Source organism: Phoca vitulina, unplaced genomic scaffold (genome assembly GCF_004348235.1).
Source record: "Phoca vitulina isolate PV1807 unplaced genomic scaffold, GSC_HSeal_1.0 scaffold20, whole genome shotgun sequence".
NCBI classification, from domain to species: Eukaryota; Metazoa; Chordata; class Mammalia; order Carnivora; family Phocidae; genus Phoca; species Phoca vitulina.
In genome coordinates this window covers 6100282-6120066 of record NW_022589723.1, presented here as the reverse complement: position 1 = coordinate 6120066, position 19785 = coordinate 6100282, and the positions used below count along the sequence as shown (strand labels likewise).

The 19785-nt window shown below is 44.1% G+C and overlaps 1 protein-coding gene across 8 annotated transcripts in view; it reads left to right on the top strand.

Moving 5' to 3' along the window:
- Positions 1 to 1866: 1866 nt before the first annotated feature.
- MEIS2 (Meis homeobox 2) overlaps positions 1867 to 19785 on the top strand; it is a 203660-nt gene continuing 185741 nt past the window's right edge. For 4 of the 8 annotated variants that reach the window (XM_032417700.1, XM_032417702.1, XM_032417705.1 and 1 more), the window contains exons 1-7: positions 1867 to 2149; positions 3367 to 3599; positions 5186 to 5327; positions 6040 to 6090; positions 7068 to 7118; positions 7915 to 8064; positions 17720 to 17834. In XM_032417700.1, the coding sequence (XP_032273591.1) occupies positions 2138 to 2149; positions 3367 to 3599; positions 5186 to 5327; positions 6040 to 6090; positions 7068 to 7118; positions 7915 to 8064; positions 17720 to 17834 (754 nt within the window). In that variant the 5' untranslated portion in view covers positions 1867 to 2137. Of the gene's footprint in view, positions 2150 to 2624; positions 2711 to 3366; positions 3600 to 5185; positions 5328 to 6039; positions 6091 to 7067; positions 7119 to 7914; positions 8065 to 17719; positions 17835 to 19785 lie in introns of those variants that run through there. The other 4 variants (XM_032417701.1, XM_032417706.1, XM_032417704.1 and 1 more) reach the window with 2 other exon arrangements.

The window sequence follows — 19785 nt, the reverse complement described above, 5'->3', positions numbered from 1 at the left end:
CAACCATTAGCTGGCGTTACCACACTCCGGCCTCTGCACTCTGGACGACCACAACAAAGCTGGGCAGGGAATACCGGCCAATTCTCCTTGCAAGGCATCTTATCACTCTCCCTTCCTCTCTCTCCCGTGCTTCCCAGCTCTAAGTGAGATCCACTTCGGAGGCGCACACTAGAGGCGCGCGCGCGCGCGCGCGCGCACACACACACACACACACACACACACACACCCTTTTGGCGACATCAGACAACATCAAACACCCAAACGACTCCTCCCCACTTCCTCCCTCCCAATTCCACCGCGGCCCCCAGAGACTCTCCAGGGTGGCCCTTGTCCACACCGCTAGGATAGAGTGCTGTCTGAGTTAAGCTGATCTCTTCTTGTCCTGGAAAAATTAAATGTTGACAACAAGGGTGCTGGATGTGCACAGGGAAGAAAGTACCACTTGAAAAAAAAAAAAAAAAACTATAGCTCCGCAGTAGTACGGTTTGCAGAGCCTGCTGCCCCTGGATGTTAGCAGAAAGCCTTCAGGGGCGCAGTAATCGGCTGGCAGAGGAGTCGGGGCCCGCGAAATTAAAAGGAACAAAAGCAAGAGCGCCATGCCAAACGTCCCCGACACGACCCCATTAGGCTTGAGCCCGGTGTAATGAGAAAATGAACTAGAAGTAAGTTTGAAAAAAAAAATTATAAGATCTGAGTCTGTACCGTACTTTCCCTGTGGTTTTCTGCAGTTTTCCTCTCTGCGCTCTCCCTGTCCTCTTCATTCTCTCCCTCTTTCCTCGCTCGCGCGCGCCCGCCCTCGTGCGCGCGCCCCCCGCGCGCGCTGGCGCGCGCGCGCGCGCGCGCGCACACACACACACACACACACACACACACTCACTCACTCCTCTTCCTCCGGCCCCCCCCCCCCCCCCCCCCCCGCCACCCCCCTCCCCGGCCGTCCCCGCGGAGCAGCAGGCTCGCTGATTTGCTCGGGTCTGCCAGGCTCCTACCTCCCCTCCCCCCCACCCCCCACCTCCCCCGCCCCCCCAGTCGGGGCCGTCCGATCGCACTCGCTGCATATCAGAGGCTCGGCGCGGCGCGCTCCTCCTCGCTCCCGCTCCCCACTCCCGGGATGTGTCTCCGCCGTACGACGGGCTATGGCCACCACGACTTCCGGGTTCCGTCATTTCGTTCTCCCGCCGCCGACCCGCGCCGCCAAACTGAGGCTCTTCTATAAGCCAGGCAGCAGCCAACCTGCCAACACCTACTGACACTCACTCATCTCCCAGAGAGAGAAAGAGAGCGCGAGAGAGCGAGCGCGAGAGAGCGAGCGCGAGTGAGAGCGAGCGAGCGAGAAAGAGAGAGAGGGAGAGACAAAATACCTACCAGGAAAGGGGGGGAGGAAGTCCAATTTTTGCAAACTATTCATTTTTTTTCTTGATTTTTCCCCTCTGCTTTCTTTGAACGATACTTTAAAGAGAGAGGATCATATTATAGATACCGCGGGGGCCAAGCTAAAAGAGGGGGGGAGGGGGGAGGAAAAAATTCAAGAAGCAGAAACCCCTCGCGGAGTTTTACTGGAAGAAAAAAAACGGGTCTGAAAGATTCCTCCTCTTCATCATCATCAACCATCATTCATTCACTACCTTGACATTCCGGGCTTTGATTGACAGCTGGAGTGGCAAAAAGCCATGAAACACGACAGTTCGGTTACATGTGGGCTGCTGACGGGCCGCTCGTAACCTTCAGTTCGGGGGCTTGACAATTTTTTTTCTTCTTTTTCTTCTTTTTCTTTTCTTTCTTTTTTTTTTTTTTCCAACTGAGGGGAAGAGAAGAGAAAGAGGGGGAAAGGAGGACCGAAAAGGAGGAGGAGGGGAGGGGGGAGGAGGAGGAGGTGGAGGAGGAGGAGGAAGATCAGGAGGAGGAGGAAGAAGAGGAAAAAAGAGAAAAAGAAGAAATATCACAGAAAAAAAAAAAACTCTTCGTTGTCTTGCCTGGGCTCTTTTTTTTTTCCCCTAAAAATAACATATTGGAGAATTGGGAGAAGTCTTTTTGGTTTGGAAAAAAAAAAAAGGAATCTTCAGCCTAGATCACTTTCTTATCCGGACTGGGATATTAAATATACGACACATCCAGGAGTTTATTGGAGCGCAGACTGATGGCGCAAAGGGTAGGTTTAAATCTCCAACACTTACCTAGATATAAATCCTCTCCTAAGAGGGGCCTGTCCCGATGCCTCCTCTCCCTTCAATGCTGCTGCTGCTCGCTGCTTGATGATGGCGGCCAGTATTTAAAAAAATAGCAGCAAAATTATTCATCGGCTTTCCCCCCCGTGCCTCTGCGTGTGTGCGAGTGTGTGTGTGCGTGCGTGTGTGCGTGTCTGGGCGCGCGTGTTCCAGCGCTGTGCGAGCGGGCGGGCGGCGAGTGCGTGTGAGTGGTGTGTGTGCGTGTGCAATTGTTACACGCTTTCGCCTCGCTCCAGCTTTTACCCCAGCAGCGCGATTCCCCCGGTTCTCCTGCTGCCGCCGCTGCCGCTGCTGCGCCGCTGCCGCCGCTGCTCCCGCGGCTCGGGGCGGGCACGGGCTGCGTAGGAGCCGCCGCCGCCGCCGGGGCCGCCGCTGGGGCCGCGCTGCCGCAGCCGCTGCGCCGCCGCCTAGACTAGCCTGGGCTGCTTGTTTTGTCTCTGAAATTGACAAGGACGCAGGGAATCCGCTGCTAAATAATGTTTCTGGTAACTTTCACGTTATTCCCCCCTCCCCTCCGCTCCCTGCCCCCGGGGAGGCACTGGCCCCAGTCTTCCCTCGTCCTCGGCGTTCTCCTCCTGATTATTAGCGTTTTTCTTCTCTTTATTTTGTTTCATTTCGCCTTTTGATTTATTAGATCCTCGGGAGGAGGCGAAGGGGGGTTAGGGGTGGGATCCAGGGCTTCCTCCTCACACTAACTCCACTTCTCCCTCGGTTGGCTCGCTACGGTTCTGCTGCCTCCGGCCCGAGCGGGACCTCCCGGCGCCCCCTCAGTCCCTGGCCTCACTGCCCCCCTCTCCCTACTCTAAACGCTGCTCTTGGTTCATACCTTTTCATTTTAAAATTTAAAAACATTTCCCCCCGCAACTTTCAACTCGTTGTTTCGGCTGGTTTGGTTTCTGTGTGTTCAACTCGTGCTCGGTACTTTTCTCCTTTCTGACTTTGTTTTTATTTCTCCCTCTCTCTCTATCTCTCTCTCCCCTGCCTGCCCCCTCTTCCCTTCGTCTTTCTCCCCCGCTCCCCCCCCCCACCTCTATTCCTTTCCCACTTCTCTCCTTGCTTTCTTCTCCCATCTTCTTTTTCTATTCCCCCTCGGCTCTCCCTCACCTCCCGCGCCCCCCTCCCCCTTGCCGGGTCCCGACAGTACGATGAGCTGCCCCATTACGGCGGGATGGACGGAGTAGGGGTGCCTGCTTCCATGTATGGAGACCCTCATGCGCCGCGGCCGATTCCTCCGGTTCACCACCTGAACCACGGGCCGCCGCTCCACGCCACGCAGCACTACGGCGCGCACGCCCCGCACCCCAATGTCATGCCGGCCAGCATGGGATCCGCTGTCAACGACGCCTTGAAGCGGGACAAGGACGCGATCTATGGGTAAACCAACCCCCCTCCTCCCGACCCAGCATACTGTTTGTGAGTGCGAGTGTGTGTTCGTCTCTGTGGGGGTTGAGGGGATGGTCGACTAAGTGGGGAGTTATTTCTGCGGGGGGGGGGGGGGAACCGCTTGCCTTCAGAAAGGACAGAGAAGGGGGCCTTCTCTTCTTCGCCTTAAGTGTAAGTCCCCGAAAGATAAAGCTTCCTCCACCCCCACGGCCCGGTCACTCCGGACCCCACAGCCCAGAGTGACTGAGTCCTGAGAATCTTGCCAGGGCCTTCTCCCCAAGGACGGGATTCCTGGCCAAAGGACGCAGAACTGGTCCTTCCAGGGCCCCTAACAGAGGCCTTGACGAAGGAGAAAGTTTCCTGCCGATGAGGAGCAACTTTGGGGGTTTTTTTGGTTTGTTTGTTTTTGTTTTTGTTTTGTTTTGTTTTTTTTCCTCTTCTGTTTCCTACCGAGAGTCTGGGAGTCACTAAATGCAGCTTGAGCTGGGATCAGGGCTGCTTCTGTCGGCCAGGAAGTCCTAATCACCCACTTCTTAATTCTCTGTAAATAAAGGGGAGACCTTGAAGTGCAGCGGGGTGGAAGGGACTGCGGCTTGCATAGAGCTAGCTGCTCTTAGGAGGAGTGAGGGAGATGGCTGGAAATTCCGTATTTTATATTCTGAGGGAACTCGGGAGAGGGATGGAGGTGCACGGTCCAAAAGTGTACCACTGGTGTTCTTCCAGTTGAGAGGAGGTGGGGAAGGCGGCGGTTTGCCGAGGGGAGGGGACGGTTGGTAAACGGCAACTGAGCCTGAAGCCAGAGGCCGCAAGCATCCCGAAGTGTAGCTAAGCCGCCCGGAGGAACACAAAGGGCAGACGCGCACGCACACTTCCAAGTTTTAACACTCGATTTATTTATTTTTGCCTGCTGGAGAAATGTGGTCTTTGGAAGGAAGCTCTTGGGCGTTTAACATTCCTATTATTTTGGCCCCCCCACACGGGCTTTACTAGAAGTAGAGCAAACAAGTTTATAAGGCAAGGGGGTGAAGAGGTTGGAAGAGCACTCTCTCCGATTTAGCTTTAGGAAATATAACTTCGGGTATATATATAGGTGAAGCCTTCGGCCTCCTTCGAAATAACCATTAATATGGAGAGTTAAAGCTTTTTTTTTTTTTTTTTTTAATTTCAGAGAGTGTTCCTTTCTTGAGAGGTCAGGGCTGGGTATCAGGGGGTTGGTTCCGCGGCCTTTGTAAGTGTGGGGATTGGGTCTGGATCAACTCCGGGCTCCAGACTGCCTGAGCTGCTTGGATGTTTCATTACTTCCAACTGAGGCTTTTCTTACTTGGCGGGCTGAAGTGGCCAGGGGCTTCTCCGACTAGATCCGAGGGACTCCTGAGCTGAGGGAAAGGGCCAGGCCGTTTTTCCTTTCTGTTTCTGGCCCAGGCTCGGCTGGCTAAGGAAGGGTTGTAAAGTGTGATGCGTGCCTGTTTTATTAAAGAAGGAATCCGAACCCTCCAAACTTGTTGATTACAGTTCTTGCTCCTTCCCCTCTGCACCCCGTCTCCGTGTGTGTGTCTCTGCGTGGCGCTGCCCGTTAGGCACCCGTTGTTTCCTCTGTTAGCTCTGGTCTTTGAGAAGTGCGAGCTGGCGACCTGCACTCCCCGGGAACCCGGAGTGGCCGGCGGAGACGTCTGCTCCTCCGACTCCTTCAATGAGGACATCGCGGTCTTCGCCAAGCAGGTCCAACCTTCTTGACCCACTCACCCTCCTGCAGACCCTCACTCCTCCTCCCCTTTCCTCCGAGCTTTACATGAAAGAGGAGGAAAAGGCCGGGACACCCGATCTGTTCCTCTGGCCCAGTCCGTGCTCTTCGCCTCCTCCCCATCCCTGAGCCTGGAGGCGAATTGGAAGCGGAGATAAATATGGGTGTTTGTTTTTCCCCCCAGCCAGGAATACAGGGGCTCGACCCTCGAATTAAAGTTGACCTGCTCCTAATCTGGGGCTTGGCCTTTTCCCCCGCCTGCAGCTACTTGAACAAGTATTGGGGATAGGGGCTGTGAGGGACCCGAGAGTGCCTGGGAGGGAAGGAAGCTGGGCGCCTCATGGGGCGGTCCGCGCGGGGCGCTAAGGTGAGGGAGGCTGAGAGCCACAGCCCCTTAGACGGCTGGATGAGGGGGTACTCAGGCCCAGACAACGGCCCTGAGTTCCCAGCAACAGCTTAGCAGTTCCAGGTGCCCCTTAATGGGGCGAGGAGTAGAAGGCCCCAGTACTTTTTCAACCGAACCCACTAATTTAAGGCATTAGTTTGTTTCGTGTATTTTACCAAAGCCCCTCTCCTCTTCTCCGCCACTGCCCTTCCACCGTACCCACTCAGACGGTTTAGTCCGTGACAGCGTTTTTCTTCTTTTAAGTTGGGGCGGTCATTCATGTTGACTTTCCCTGCTTCTTACAGGTTCGCGCTGAAAAGCCACTTTTTTCCTCAAATCCAGAGCTGGACAATTTGGTAAGGCTCACCGTTTCTTACCTTTCCCCAGCCTGCTCCCCCCCCCCGCCCCACCTTGCCTAGAAGCACCCACTTTCCCCCTGGAGCTCCGGGGAGTTGGAGCAGAGCCCTCTTTTGAAGCTCAAGAGCGACAGGGAGGAAGAGGGAATAGCTTAGAGCCCCCGCAAGGGCGATGGGAGGTGAGGGGTGGGATGGACGTCAGGGAAAGCGGAGGCCGGGGAGCAGCAGGCGAGGACACAGCGCCCAGAGTGTGAGCAGGGCATGAGTCCCAGGTCTCGGCCCCGGGAGCGAGGCTGCGAGAAGTGAGTTATTTCCTCTGTTTGCCAGGGTAGGCAGCCGAGCCCCCGGCAGCTCACCCGAAGGAAGTAACAGCGGGCGCAGCAGCAGCGGAGGGCGGGCGGGGAGATGGGGGGAGGGAGGTATGGGGCAGGCGGGCGCAGGCCACTTTTAGGTGCAATTCTTTTGCTAATTTGCACAATTTCAATATTAAAAGTACTTAAATCCGCTTTCAAAGGCCTTGCTTCACCATTCATCTTGAGTATTTCCTTCTTCAGTAAGGACGGATTTCGCAGGGTGTGCTGTTCTAAAAAGCTTTCTCTCTCCGAAGAAGCGGATTTTTTTTTTTTTTTTTTAAATTTGGCCTGAGGTCGAGAGAGGGGACGGTTAAAGACTCAGGCGGAGAAAGAAGGCCTGGCCCTAGGAAAGCAGTCCTTACAAATAGCTCAGTGAACACAGGGGGCAAAGATATTAGATGCTTCGGCTCAGGTTGAGTCAGATTCCTACCCCGTGGCCAATGAGGCAGAGATGATCAGTAATCACTTGGTTTTTCTGACGATTTCTTGATGTGTGGGTTTTGCCTGGCCACTTGCCGGCTTCTTCTCCCCAGCTCAATTCCCTCACCACCAACCCCCCCCCCCCCCAACTCAGGACTTCTGAGTCACAGAGCCTTAACTCCACACTCTAAACTTTTCTTTCAGATGATACAAGCAATACAAGTACTAAGGTTTCATCTTTTGGAGTTAGAAAAGGTAAGCAGGAAATGACACTCCCCATTTTGATTTAGCCACTTTCCTTTCTTAGTTAAGTTGGGATGTCTTTAACAAAACTCCAGTCTGAGGGATTGAGCACCTGGAGGTTTTGAGGAACTTGTTACCATGTCCTTCCTTCGAATTGCTGCTCAACCCAGGGGCTCAGAGGATGGGTGAATTAGGACAGCCCTGCCTGCTCCCCTACCCCACCCCCTCCCGCCTTTTTCCCCAGGCATTCAGGATTATTTTGAAATGCAGCAAACCATTTGTGTTACTGGACATTCAGCCTGCTTGCGTCTCTATTAGCTTAGCTCACCCTCAGACCAGAGCGAGTGTTAGGTGCAAGCAGAGGGAATCATCCTCGCTGGGGTGTCTTTACATTGCTCTGCAGCTCAATTACTGTCCCCTGGAAACATGCAAAACTCTTAGCTTATTGAATCGCAAATGCCAATGCTATTCCCAGTTCCAGCGTTCTAACATTTTGATGTTATCAAATCGGATTTTCCCCCTTGGACTCCCAGTCTGAGCCCAGTTATTTCCAGTCCTGTTTCTTTTCTCTTTATTGTAACTTGTTGCTCAGGGAAGTCTCTGGAGAATAATATCTGCTGCAACAATTGCTCTATTGTTTCCTTGCCTTCAAGTATTACACCCATTAATTAGAGTTAGTTTGGAAGACATTGCACTGTTGCTCTTTCCAAATGTAACCTTGCAACCTGACTTTTTCCCCTTTAAAAATGAAACAAAACAATAACAACAACAATATGAGCTGAACCCTCCACCATGACCCTCCTTTTAGGTCCACGAACTGTGTGATAACTTCTGCCATCGGTACATTAGCTGTTTGAAGGGGAAAATGCCCATCGACCTTGTCATTGATGAAAGAGACGGCAGCTCCAAGTCAGATCACGAAGAACTTTCAGGCTCCTCTACAAATCTCGCTGACCATGTAAGTCTGAGAGCCCTTTGGCATTCTTTTGAGACCACTGGGTAAAGCATTAAAAAAAAACTTGTTGTAACATTTAGCTAAGCTTAAACTTAGTTTTCTTTTTAAATGATCTGGTCTCTTTGGGGGTCTTTTCTCTCTTTGTCACTACCTCTGCCATACCCTTCATCTTCGTTTGCCCTTTCCTGGCCCCTCTCCTTATTTATGTGGAGAACCAAAGAAACCAGGGAGTTGATAGAGTGATTTGTGCTCTTAATGTGTAAAGTTTCCTGGATTTGGTGGCTTGAGTGTTAGCAAATTGTCTGTTTGATATGGTGACTGCTGCCTTTTCTGCTTTCTCAGCTCTGTGTAATCAGTGCAGCCTGGACAGAGGGGCAAGTCAGCTAGCTGGACAGGGTGGGGGAGAGAGAGAACTGAAGGACAAGAGGAACCAGGGAGGGAGGGCCGGTTTCCCAGTCTCTCACAGAGATGACAATCCTGAAAATTATTGGCAATCTTGCATTGCATTAGAAATGAAAGAAGGAGTGAACACATTACAATTCTCTGAGCTCTTGCTCTATAGAAACTTATTGTCAGTATATGGACTTATTGCCAAGTGCCTGAAGCATCTTCATAATAAAAGACAGTAACTTTGATGAAACAGTTATTAACAATGTATTACAGAAAGCTGAAGGGAATTGCGATTGAGTAACCATAGGTTCGTGGTTGAATTTTAACACTTAAACAGTTGGTGAATGAAGACAGAGTATAGTAAGGAGTGACTGTGTATGTCAGGCCAGGATGGGAGATTTCTTTCTATTCTCTGTTTTTAATCCTATTTTGGAACCGATTTAGGGAGTCTGATCCTTAAAAAAAAAAAAAAGGAAGGAAGAAAGAAAGAAAGAAAGAAAAAAGCATATGTAGTGAGACTGAAAATTTGAAAAAGAAGCAAAGAAAGATTGCAGCTGGTAGGAAAGACAAGAGTGGGGAGGTTAAAGAGTGGGTGTGAACAGCAGTTTATTTATAGGAACTCAAGCCGGGGGCGGGGGACAGGGTATCTATAGATTATATTCAATTGAGCTTACAACCTAAGTGATATAGGCTATAGTCTAATAACTTGCTGGCTGAAATATTAACTTAACACTTTGTGGAGTTAAACAGGTTTCGAGGCTTGAAGGCAGTTTTTATCATTACCACAAGCTCTCCCCTCCATTCCTGGGTGTTAAGAGGAATGGGTTGAGATGCCTTGAGAATAAACCTTCTGTGAGGGTCTTTATCTCCCCCCACCCTCCAAAATAAAGTTTTGAAAATATGCAGTCATACATTTTAATTATGAGCCTTTGTACTGTATGGAAAGCCAGCCTAAGAACAAAAGTTAAAAAAAAAAAAAAAGGAAAGAAAACCTCAGTCTTGGTTGTCTAGTTCTGAGACAGAATAACTACTATGGCATTGAAAGCTCGTATGGCTATCTTTACTCTTGGCTTTTTCCATCATGATGGGGGGAACTTTGAGGGGCTCTTTTCTATTTGAGTGTATTAACTGAAATCAAAAGGTTGCAGCAAGCAGCTATGGAAAGTTTACTTGCTGATATGTGGCTATATGATGTGTGGTTGTTGTCCACAAGGCATGACACTCCCTTAGAAATATTTGTTGTTGTTGTAATTTATTTGTTTATTTTCATTGCTTCCTGTTTCTCAATTCAAATGCAGCCTGCAATGTTGGGGGAATGAGAAGGAATCTAGTTACATGGTTTGTAGGATGAGAGGTTCACAGTTATCTGCAGCCAAAAAACGTTTCTCATGACATTTCCAGGGGTCTCGACTACTTGGTTTTCTAGAATAGTTTCTTGGCAACTGTTTTTCAAGTGGATGTACGTAACTAGAACATGCCGATGTTTACATAGAAGAGAGAAGATAAACTCGGCTGTTTAGAGTATTGGCTGATAGACGGTGCCAATTTATGAAACTATTGTAATATTTAAATTACACTTAAAAAGGAAGTGGTACCTAAGAGGATAGCGCTTTAATAATTTAACAATCATCAGCTTTGGATAAAAGAGTCAACTGTAACATTTGTTGCTCCTCTTCAGGCCCCCAATCAAGTAAAGATGACAACTGATTTATTTTGAACCCATGAGGGCTTGCCACCTCATTGGGCATCATAATTTAAAGCCTTTTATTTCCTAGAGATCTGAACTATAACATTTTTACTTTAGCCCCCTGCTATTTGTTTTGAAAGGAAGCACTAATTTGTTCCACCAGGCACACCGAGTGGGGAATGGCGAGATTTGCTGCAGACTTGAATTTTATGCGGGAGGGGAGAGAAAACCTTGTAGAGTTTTCACCATTTTGATATTTTTGTACCAGAGGTACATTGGTTATATTCATTTCCAAGCATCCCCCTACAAAATGAATTCTCTTATGTGTCTGCCTCTTCTGCAAGTACACCCTCCCTTCACCCTCCCCCCCCACCAAAAAAGGGTAAAATACCCCGGAACTACTACCTGAAAAGTGGTATGAGTGGGACATTTTCAGCATGTAAATGTGTCCAATTTGAATCTCCAGGTTTATTTTTTCATTTGCTTTGATATGCATATTTAATACATTGCCCCAGGCTGGATCTCATTTGGTGCACGCTGGTGCAGGGGTGATGATGAGCCACTTCAGAAGGACTGAGACAGCGTGTTGTTTTCTCTGTTTTATCTGTTGGCCCACTATTCTGATCTACTGCGCTTCCTCATGGTTTTATTTGCACATGAAATGCCGAGAGCATTTCAACTTATTGGCTATGAATAATGACAGCTAAAAAAGAAGTGTAGTTTAATTTGTTGTGTGCCAAGGTTTCTCTTGTGGAGGTGACAGTTTGTGACAGCTGTTTGACACCCCCAAAACACAGACACCTCTATACTTATTAAGTGGTATCAAGCTGCACTGTGTGTGTGTGTGTGTGTGTTTAAGGAAGGATCGGGCAAGGAGAGAGAGATAGTGAAAGAGAAAAGAAAGAATAAGTGCGTAATTTTGTATAGTGGAAAGCAGAGAGAAAAGCGTCAGGAACAAAATATTAGGTGCCAAAATAGACTTCTATTATAGGAAAAATTTGAAAATAAAACTGAAGGAAAGTAATTGCTACAAATATCTTGAAAGCAAGTATTTTGGGCAGGCTTTTAAGAATGAGTTTTATATACTATTACACAGTAAATCAGGCTGTTGTCATGCTGATTTCACATTGTGTAATTTTATGTAAATAATCTGATGTAACATTGATAAAAAGACAACCAGGATGTCCTAACCTTTCGTATGGTACATTCATTAAAGATACCGAACTCGTTCATTTATTATCGACATTTACATGATGGGCATGATAATAGAAGGAAGTTTGGAATTAAATAGAAAATAAAATTTGCAACACTGGCTCCTATTTTGTTGTTTTTAGTAAATTCATAATGAATGCTTACATTTTTGTATTATAACATAGTTTATTTTGTGTTATTAAATATGAGAGTAATTGTTATAGGTGGGAAACAACTATTACAGTATTCTTTGGAATATTGGGAAGAAGAAAATAAGATGGTGAAAGGAAATAGAACTCTATTTTCCAGATGCAATTCGTGTTAAGTTTCCCAGACATTCAAATTTATTATGTTTAAAATAAACATGTCAAGAAACCAATTCTTCAAAAAAAAACTTTCAACTTGAAAACTCTTGTGGAATATTCATGCTTTTCCTAGTCTATAGTATTTCTAAATAATAGGTGATATCCACATTTTCTGCTTTACATAATTTTAGATCTAGTACAGACAAATAAAATATATCTTTACATTTACATTTAAAGAGATCACATATCTTTAGATCAACATTAGATAAATGAAATATATCTGTTTGAAATACATTCTTTGAGCCAAGCTCTATTTGCCTGAAGTGCATACAGTTATTATTTCTAATTAATGTTCATAAGGAACTCGTCTTATTTATTAATTTTTTGGATGAAGTAAGGGAAGAAAATACAACTTTATCTGTTAATAGCTAATGACAGGTGCCTTACAATTGACTAGCTCTGATAATATGATTAATAAAAGAAAAAAAGAATTTCTATGTTGCTATGTTGTGTAATTACCTGAAGACATGCTGTTGTTTTCTTTTGCATCTCTGAATATGTCAAGTTTATTTATCTGTGTATAGCTTCTAAAAATGGGTTAAGAACCTTGTCCCTGACAGAATACAGGCAAGTGTCTAGAGGTAAAATCTATTAGTACCTGGAAAGTCAGCAGGGATTAGGCAGCAAGGAAAGGGATAGGTTTAAGTGATTGGTCTATAGGATATCAAGGGGGAAATAATGGGATTTGATAATAATATTAATAATACAAATGATTTATTTTATCAGATAGTTTCTTAAGTTCTAGGATAGGATTAGACTTTGTGGTGTGTTATCCAACGTGTCCAGGGACCCATTCCGGGAAAGTTCTACCTCTGAGTTCTTTCCACCAACTCAATATGGCGGGGGCCATGGGTTTTCTGTTGTTACTGTTGTGTAGCTTCTGAAGGTTGATAGCTCCTCTGTCAATTTCCCATTCAAAATAATTATATTATTTAAATCACTTCAGTTGTGCCGTTGAAGTATGTTTTCAGTGTAACTGTGATGAGATGAAATTAAACAAACACTTGACAACCACTGACACTCACTATCAGATTAAAATTTTGATACTTTAAAAATTGATTTCCTCTTTTTTTTCAGACTGAATGTTTTATGGGATATCCCAACACAATTCAGAGTTATAGGAGACATTTTATAGTGTGATGGTATACCAACAAAACAAGAAATTTCTATTTTTTCTAAAAGTTAAATAGAGGAATTCATTTTTCTTTTTAATTTTTGGAATTCATTTTTGGAATTTGCAAAGAGTACTTGCCACTTCTTTGAGAGTTACTCACATATTAATTCCCAAAGCTCAATAGAGGGTGGAAGCAGGGAGATGAGGGAAAGACCCCAGCTCTATTTACATTTTTAAAGAGTGAGTCCATGTTCTGAAAGCATGCGTGGTTCTCCTGAGTTCTTATGTCAACTTTAGAATAATGAAGTTGAAATTCCAACATTTTTTCAAACCATACAATTAACATTTTTAACTTTTGTAGGCTTGAAAACCTCATGATAGAAGTCTTCATCTTATTTTAAAAAATAATTTCTGCACAATGTTAATTAGGAACTAAAACATCATAAAGTCATAGGAAATATGTTACCTATTAATTATGTGTACTAATGCAAGCATATCTTGCCTTTGTTGTTTAAACATATCGAGTCAGATTAGTTTTGCATGCTTCATTTGCTGGTTAAAATATCTTTATATATGTTTACTGTTGCTTTCTACCTACAAGCACATTTTCTGAATTAGTCTACTGTATTGTTCAAGTTCGTATAAAATTTTTGGCTTGATGTTATATATCACATGTTAGTTGTGTAGGTTCTAGAAAATCAAATGCTTATTTTAAAGTATTTTTTTAATAATAGAAATAAGAAGTAGAAGTGACCTTAGGGATTATCTTGCCTAAGTTCTTAATTTTAAAGAGCTAGAGGAAGCAAGTCCCAGGGAAATGAAGTGCATCACTTCATGTGCTTAAGGCCACATGATCTGTTAGAGGTGGCACCCTAGTATCTTAATTCAAATCTAGTGCTCTCTCTCCTATACCACATCAATTGAATCATCTTTTCACTTGGGGTCTATGATGAGTTTTAGATAGAACTTGTGTAGTATGGCTTTTTCTTTCCTCCTTGAAGCCTAGTACATTTTACTTCTCCACTCAGTTTTGCTTTTATTTAGAAATGCGCCTACATTTTCCTCCATTGTCTTTTTGCAATGGAAGAACCATGAGCTTTGTGGAATCATTTAAACAGGGCAATACCACCAATTCACCAGGACTTACTATTTTCCTATGGGCAGGTCCCCACAGAAATGCCATAGGGGTGTAAAATGTTACAATTTCCACCATATCTTCAACCTCAACAAAAGAGGCTTGCATATGTTTTGCTTCCTATGCCCAGAGACTCCTTTCCTATCTGTGCTCTTTCCTAGATTTAGCAAAATTCAGTGATGGTGCTAAATCATTTTTTTTTTAAATTTCAAGGGAGAAAACACTGGCAGAATTGTGTTTTCTAGGGAAAGCTGTGTGTAAATGAGAAACAGAGGAGAGCAGCAGAATGATCTCCTGTGGCCTCACCACTACAAGCTCTCCCCATCTTGTCTCATGCTTTTATATTAATTACAACTTGCATTATCAGCTGTGAGTCTGTAGCCCAGCAAATAGAAAATACTGCCCCTGGAGACCTAGCTTCTTGTATCTATTTTCCATCTCCTTCTATTGTGTTCCACTCAGTATTCACTGCTTTTCTCCTGCTAACACTGCTCTTTAACGCAATTACGTAAGAGCAAGAAGAGTACCATATTTGACTCCCAATTATTAAAGCCACTGGGAATAGAAACATGTTCACTCCTTGCCCTCGGGTGTCTTCAGGATACTTGGGTTGAAGAACAGGACATATAGAGTGCAGTGCATCTACCTGAGTGCTCACCCACACACATGCACTCGGAGAGCATTTCTCTTTATTTTCTACATACATCATGTGTTGCACATGCTTTCATACGCCACTTTGGTTTCAAGATACACTAAACTTCTGCATATAATTTGGCAGAAAGCCAGGCAGTTATTCTTGAAGGATGTAAACTTGGAAACTATTTAGGGAGGGGGAAAAAAAAAGAAGAAGAAGAAAGAGGTTGTGATACAAACAAATATTTCAGTCTAAGAAAAAAAACCCAGTGTTATGGGTAAGGGATTATATTTTATCTACACATGTAGGTTGTAATTTTTTATGACCAGGAAGGTAGCAATTTTTTATTGACCAGATTATCAGCATTTGTCTTTGTATATGATCGAGTCACCATGGTCTAGCTGGATAGGAACAACTTTGGGGTAACTCCTCAAAGCCCCAGAGAGATCCATCTGTTTTTCCTACTTTCAAGTTAGATGAATGCCATGGTTACTCCTTAGTTTGTGTCAATCTCTCAAACAAGGTCATAATACTTGAGACACTCTGTGGAAATAAACATCTTATGACACTTTTTGGGGACAGCATTTTTGAGGATGTGGAGGAGAAGAGAGAAGAGACAGGGGAATGGTATGTTAAATAGTGAACAGGAGCAAATTTTAGGACTGGGCTGAAAACCAAAGATCCACCTCACTTAGAGGAATCAGTTGCTTTTAAAGTAATATTTGCTTATGTGGCTTATTTTTCACCCCTTTACTTTAGAACCTCCCCCCCTCCAGAAAACCACTGAAAGAGGTACACTAAATTGTAAATTAATGAGGTCTGTCTTTAAAAACTCAGTACAGGTTTGACTGAGAGGGACAAACCAGTATTTTCAGTTGCAGGAAGTCCTTTTGAGCAGTCGCTTCAAGTCACTCTAGTGCCCAAATAGAAAGACTTGCTTCATTTGAATGATGATATAATAGTTGTTGGATGACATTTACCTTAAAACATAGTTGAGATGTTAGTAGTTAATTATTGTAATTTTCATGAGGGGTAAGGAGCTTTTATAGCAGCCTGCTTAATAAAAAGCCTGCAGTGCATAAAATTAACATCACTTGCTGTATACACTGAAAAGTTTAGCCTAGGTGAATGTGGTTCAGTTATTTCATTTTCTGAAAGAAGGCTCTAGCCAGTGTTATTGTAGGACTAAACTCATGCCATGCTATCCATCCTTCCTTCTTTTCTTTCTTTCTTTCTTTCTTTCTTTCTTTCTTTCTTTCTTTCTTTCTTTCTTTTCTTTTCTTTCTTTCTTTCTTTCCTTTCACGTAATTCTTCTAGCTCTTTATCTGATTACCATCCGGCAAACAGCTGACGCGAAGAGGCTGCAAAGCTTGAAGAGCCCCTGTATTCTGTTTGCCTTTAGCTTGAAACTCTTGGAGTGGTTTCTAACTTAGATAAAAAGAGAAATCACAGGCATGACTTTGTCTTAATAGGGGCAGCCCAGAACCTTGATTTTCATTTTATTCGACTCTGTTCCCTAATCTCCTTTCTAAAACATAACCTTTAGAGATCTAAACCTGTGCTCTATTTAGAGTCACAAGATTTCTGCTTCGGGTTTTCCCTTTGAATCAGTTGCTAGCCTGATGGCAGTGCCAATAGCAGTATTTGATATAGATATTACTGATCTATAGAGCCTTGGGTCATTTCGTCATCTCTCAAAAATGCTAGATATTAATTTGTAGTCAGTTTGTAGCAGACCCTGTAGAGGGGGGGAAAAAAAGGTTGTTTTTGGTTGTTGTTGTTGTTCCAAATAAGAATAGTCCCTTATTTTGTCTCACCATGGTTTCTTGATTTTATTTTGATAAAATTTTATATACTATATATACAATAGAGTTGATGTAGAAGAAAATGAAAGACTTTTTTTTTTCTGGATAAACTATATATAATGACAACGTGGCAAGATTGCTTTCAGATGGTCAAGATGTTTGCATGGTGCCCATAGGCATGTCTGAATCCTTATTTACCAATTCTTGTGAGAAGAAATCATGTACTTTGAGAGATTGATATTGTTATTTCATTTTGCCCCCAAAGAATCTCCCTGCCCCACTCCCCATAAGAATTTGCTCGCCAGGAGATCTTTGGCTCTAGTTGAAGTCATCACATGCGGGTGACAAGTGTACAGTTCTGGCCTTAAGGCTGGTCTGTTTCATGTGCGGTTCCTACTCCCCGTTTCTGCCAGAGGAAATTCCATCTCTTGCCTGCCTTCATGTGGTGCTGATAAAGTCCTTCCTGTACATTAGAATTCCTGTTTTCCTTTAAGCAACAGCAGGGGATTGGGAATGATCAGGAAAGGGGAGGAGGAACAGGAGAAGAATACACTCAGCATAGCATGAGCTATAATTTCTCAGTTTGCCTCACATGTCCTCTGAAACAAGTCATACTTCCAGGAAAAAAGCACCGCCCTGTGAATTGAGAGCTTCCGTGGAGCTCATGTGGAAGTCCCGTCCAGTTTACCAGATGGCTGACTGTTCATAGTTGCTTCATTTTGTTCATTGATATCACTCCGTCTGTTGGTTGTATAATCAGTTGGTAATTTTCAGAGTTCATTCAGGTTGGACTAGGTCAATGCACCTGAAAGACGCAAAGGGCTGCCCCGTACTTTCCTGGATCTGTGGTTTTTTCTTTTTTTTTTCTTTTCTTTTTTTTTTTTTTTAAGGGAGTCATTGAGTTTTGTAGATGTTCTGTAATTAGTATCCAAGAGTATTGGCTTGGAAGAGTATGCCCCAATTAAGACGGCAAGAGTAGAAATGACTTCTAGATTTGTAAAAAGCTTTTTTCCCTAACTTTAGAAATTAACTTTATTGAGGTATAATTTGTGTATAATGCAATGCACCCCTTTTAAGTGTCTGTTTCAATTAGTTTAAACACATGTAGACACTGATGTAACTAACCATCACCTCATCAAGATTCTGGAGCATCTTTTCTTACTTTTGGTACCAATCGCTGAAAAGACAACATACCGTAGTATGGCATCTTTATATGCCTAGTTCCACAAATACTAATATGTATACATTTTTTGTCTCCCTCTGCACCTTTCCTCTTGTTTCTTCATTTATGGCTGAAATGGTAACTGTGGAAAAATCTCTTGGCATCCTGACATCAGAATCCTGCATCCTGGCGAGATCACGATGATGCAACCTCCACCCACTCAGCAGGCACCCCGGGGCCCTCCAGTGGGGGCCATGCTTCACAGAGTGGAGACAACAGCAGTGAACAAGGTAAAAGGTCAAGCATTCTCCTTGTACAAAGTAGACATAACTAAAATAACTTCAGTATTTTATGATATCGGTACATCTCCCTCCCTGTAAACAGGAGAGTGGCAGGTTAGAGAGCTGCTACGTTAGTATTTCCTCTCAACTTACATTACTTTAAAAAAAAAAAAAAAAGTCAGAGTGAGATGTCTAATCTTTAAGTAGACATTACAATAACAATTGATTAGTTCTGCCAATTCTTTTACAAATTTGGTTATCTACACTTTACTTCTGTGTGTGAGTAAATAGAATGACAGGCTTACTTTGCTGCTATTATTGCACTAGTTTGAATTATTCTATAAGCAGGATATTTTGTTTGTAATATCAACTGTAGGAGTTCTCTGTAATCAAGCAGTGATGCCTCGAAAGCACGTAAAATGCCAAAATCTGTTCTTATGAACTCTAGAAGTACTGTGTGAATTTTATATGGAATTTTATCTTGGGAAGATGGATTTTGAAGTTCTTAGGTTATTTGTCCCCATTTCCAGTCAGCTAACATGGTGACTTTTGTCACGAATCCTAAAAATTAGAATAATCAGAGGGCAAGGGGGACGTCAATGGCTGATGACAGGAAGCCTAGCGTAATTTAGAATAAATTTTACGATTTAAAACTCACCTATTGCACAGAGAGCAATTATACATTGGTAGGGATGACTCTTCTATAGCTAAAATGATAATTTAAGGGAAGATGCATTATTGAATATAGGCCAGGAAAGTGTATAGATTTAACTTTTTAATATTTTACATTAGATGGTGTCTGATCTCCTAGGTCTATTTCATCTCTATTATGACTGTGTTTATGGCCACAATATTTAAGCATTAGACAGTCTTCCAAGTGGAGGACAGTTTAACAGCCTGAGCTGTAGTCATACATGCCATTTAAAAGAAGGTGGTTGATGTAGGGTGAGTGCCTTGACTTCTCCAAGTTTCTGGCCACAGATTTTGGATTACTAGTATTCTAGAAGAGTATAGGAAGAAACTTGTCTTCTAAGATGCCATTCACTGTGAATAGGTCCAAATTAGAATCTGGGTTATTTGCGACTGATACAGAAATGAAAACTATCGGATGGTAAATTGTGGAAGAACTTGTCAGTTGGATCTCTTTAGGCTTATCTGCTGTCTTTATTAGACCAGTTAGATTGTACGTAAGAAAAACCAAACTGGAAGGCATTTTGGAGATGGCGTGTACATGAATCCTGTGGATCTGCAGTGCAATGGCTTAATTGTGGTTCCGTGTCACGGCGATGGACTTCTCAGGGTGGTTAAATCTGGGAAGCTTTGAATGAGTCCACCTTCCCTACCACCCCTAACTGCTATAACACAAAGGGTGAAATGTATCTATTAATAAAAACAAAACACCCTAACCATTGGACAAAAGAGGGGGGAAAAGAGAAGCAGACTTAATGGTCTAATGAGGCTATCTTCCAAAGACTTGTTGTGTGTGAGGCTCGCTTTGACCTTTCACTTTGCTCAGGAGCCCAGCGCTTCATTTTTCACATTCTTGCAATTACGTTAACGCTTCAAGCATTTCTGACTCCAAGTCAGCTAGCAACACCAGGCATAACTCAACACTGTGAGTTTTTCTCCTCTCTGTAGATTCATTAACAGGTCACGAAGGTCCCAACTGAAATTTAAAACTGCCTGGTTCTGTTGGGTTGGTTGAGTTATGGCAAGGGAGATAGCAGGAAAGGACCCGAGAGAAGGGGAGGGGGAGCGAGAAGACCCTGGGGTTTGGAGCTGGGAATTGTTGCGGCAACAGGCAAGGCATGGAGTTTTATCATTTCGGTCAGTTTTGTTTTGTTGTTGTTTTTGGTCAGAAAAAGAGAAAAGTTCTGAGATGGATATACTGGGTAAAAGCGAGGCCCACAAACCTCTATGTTGTGGGTAGCTGCACCCACTTATCCCATGTTGAAGGATT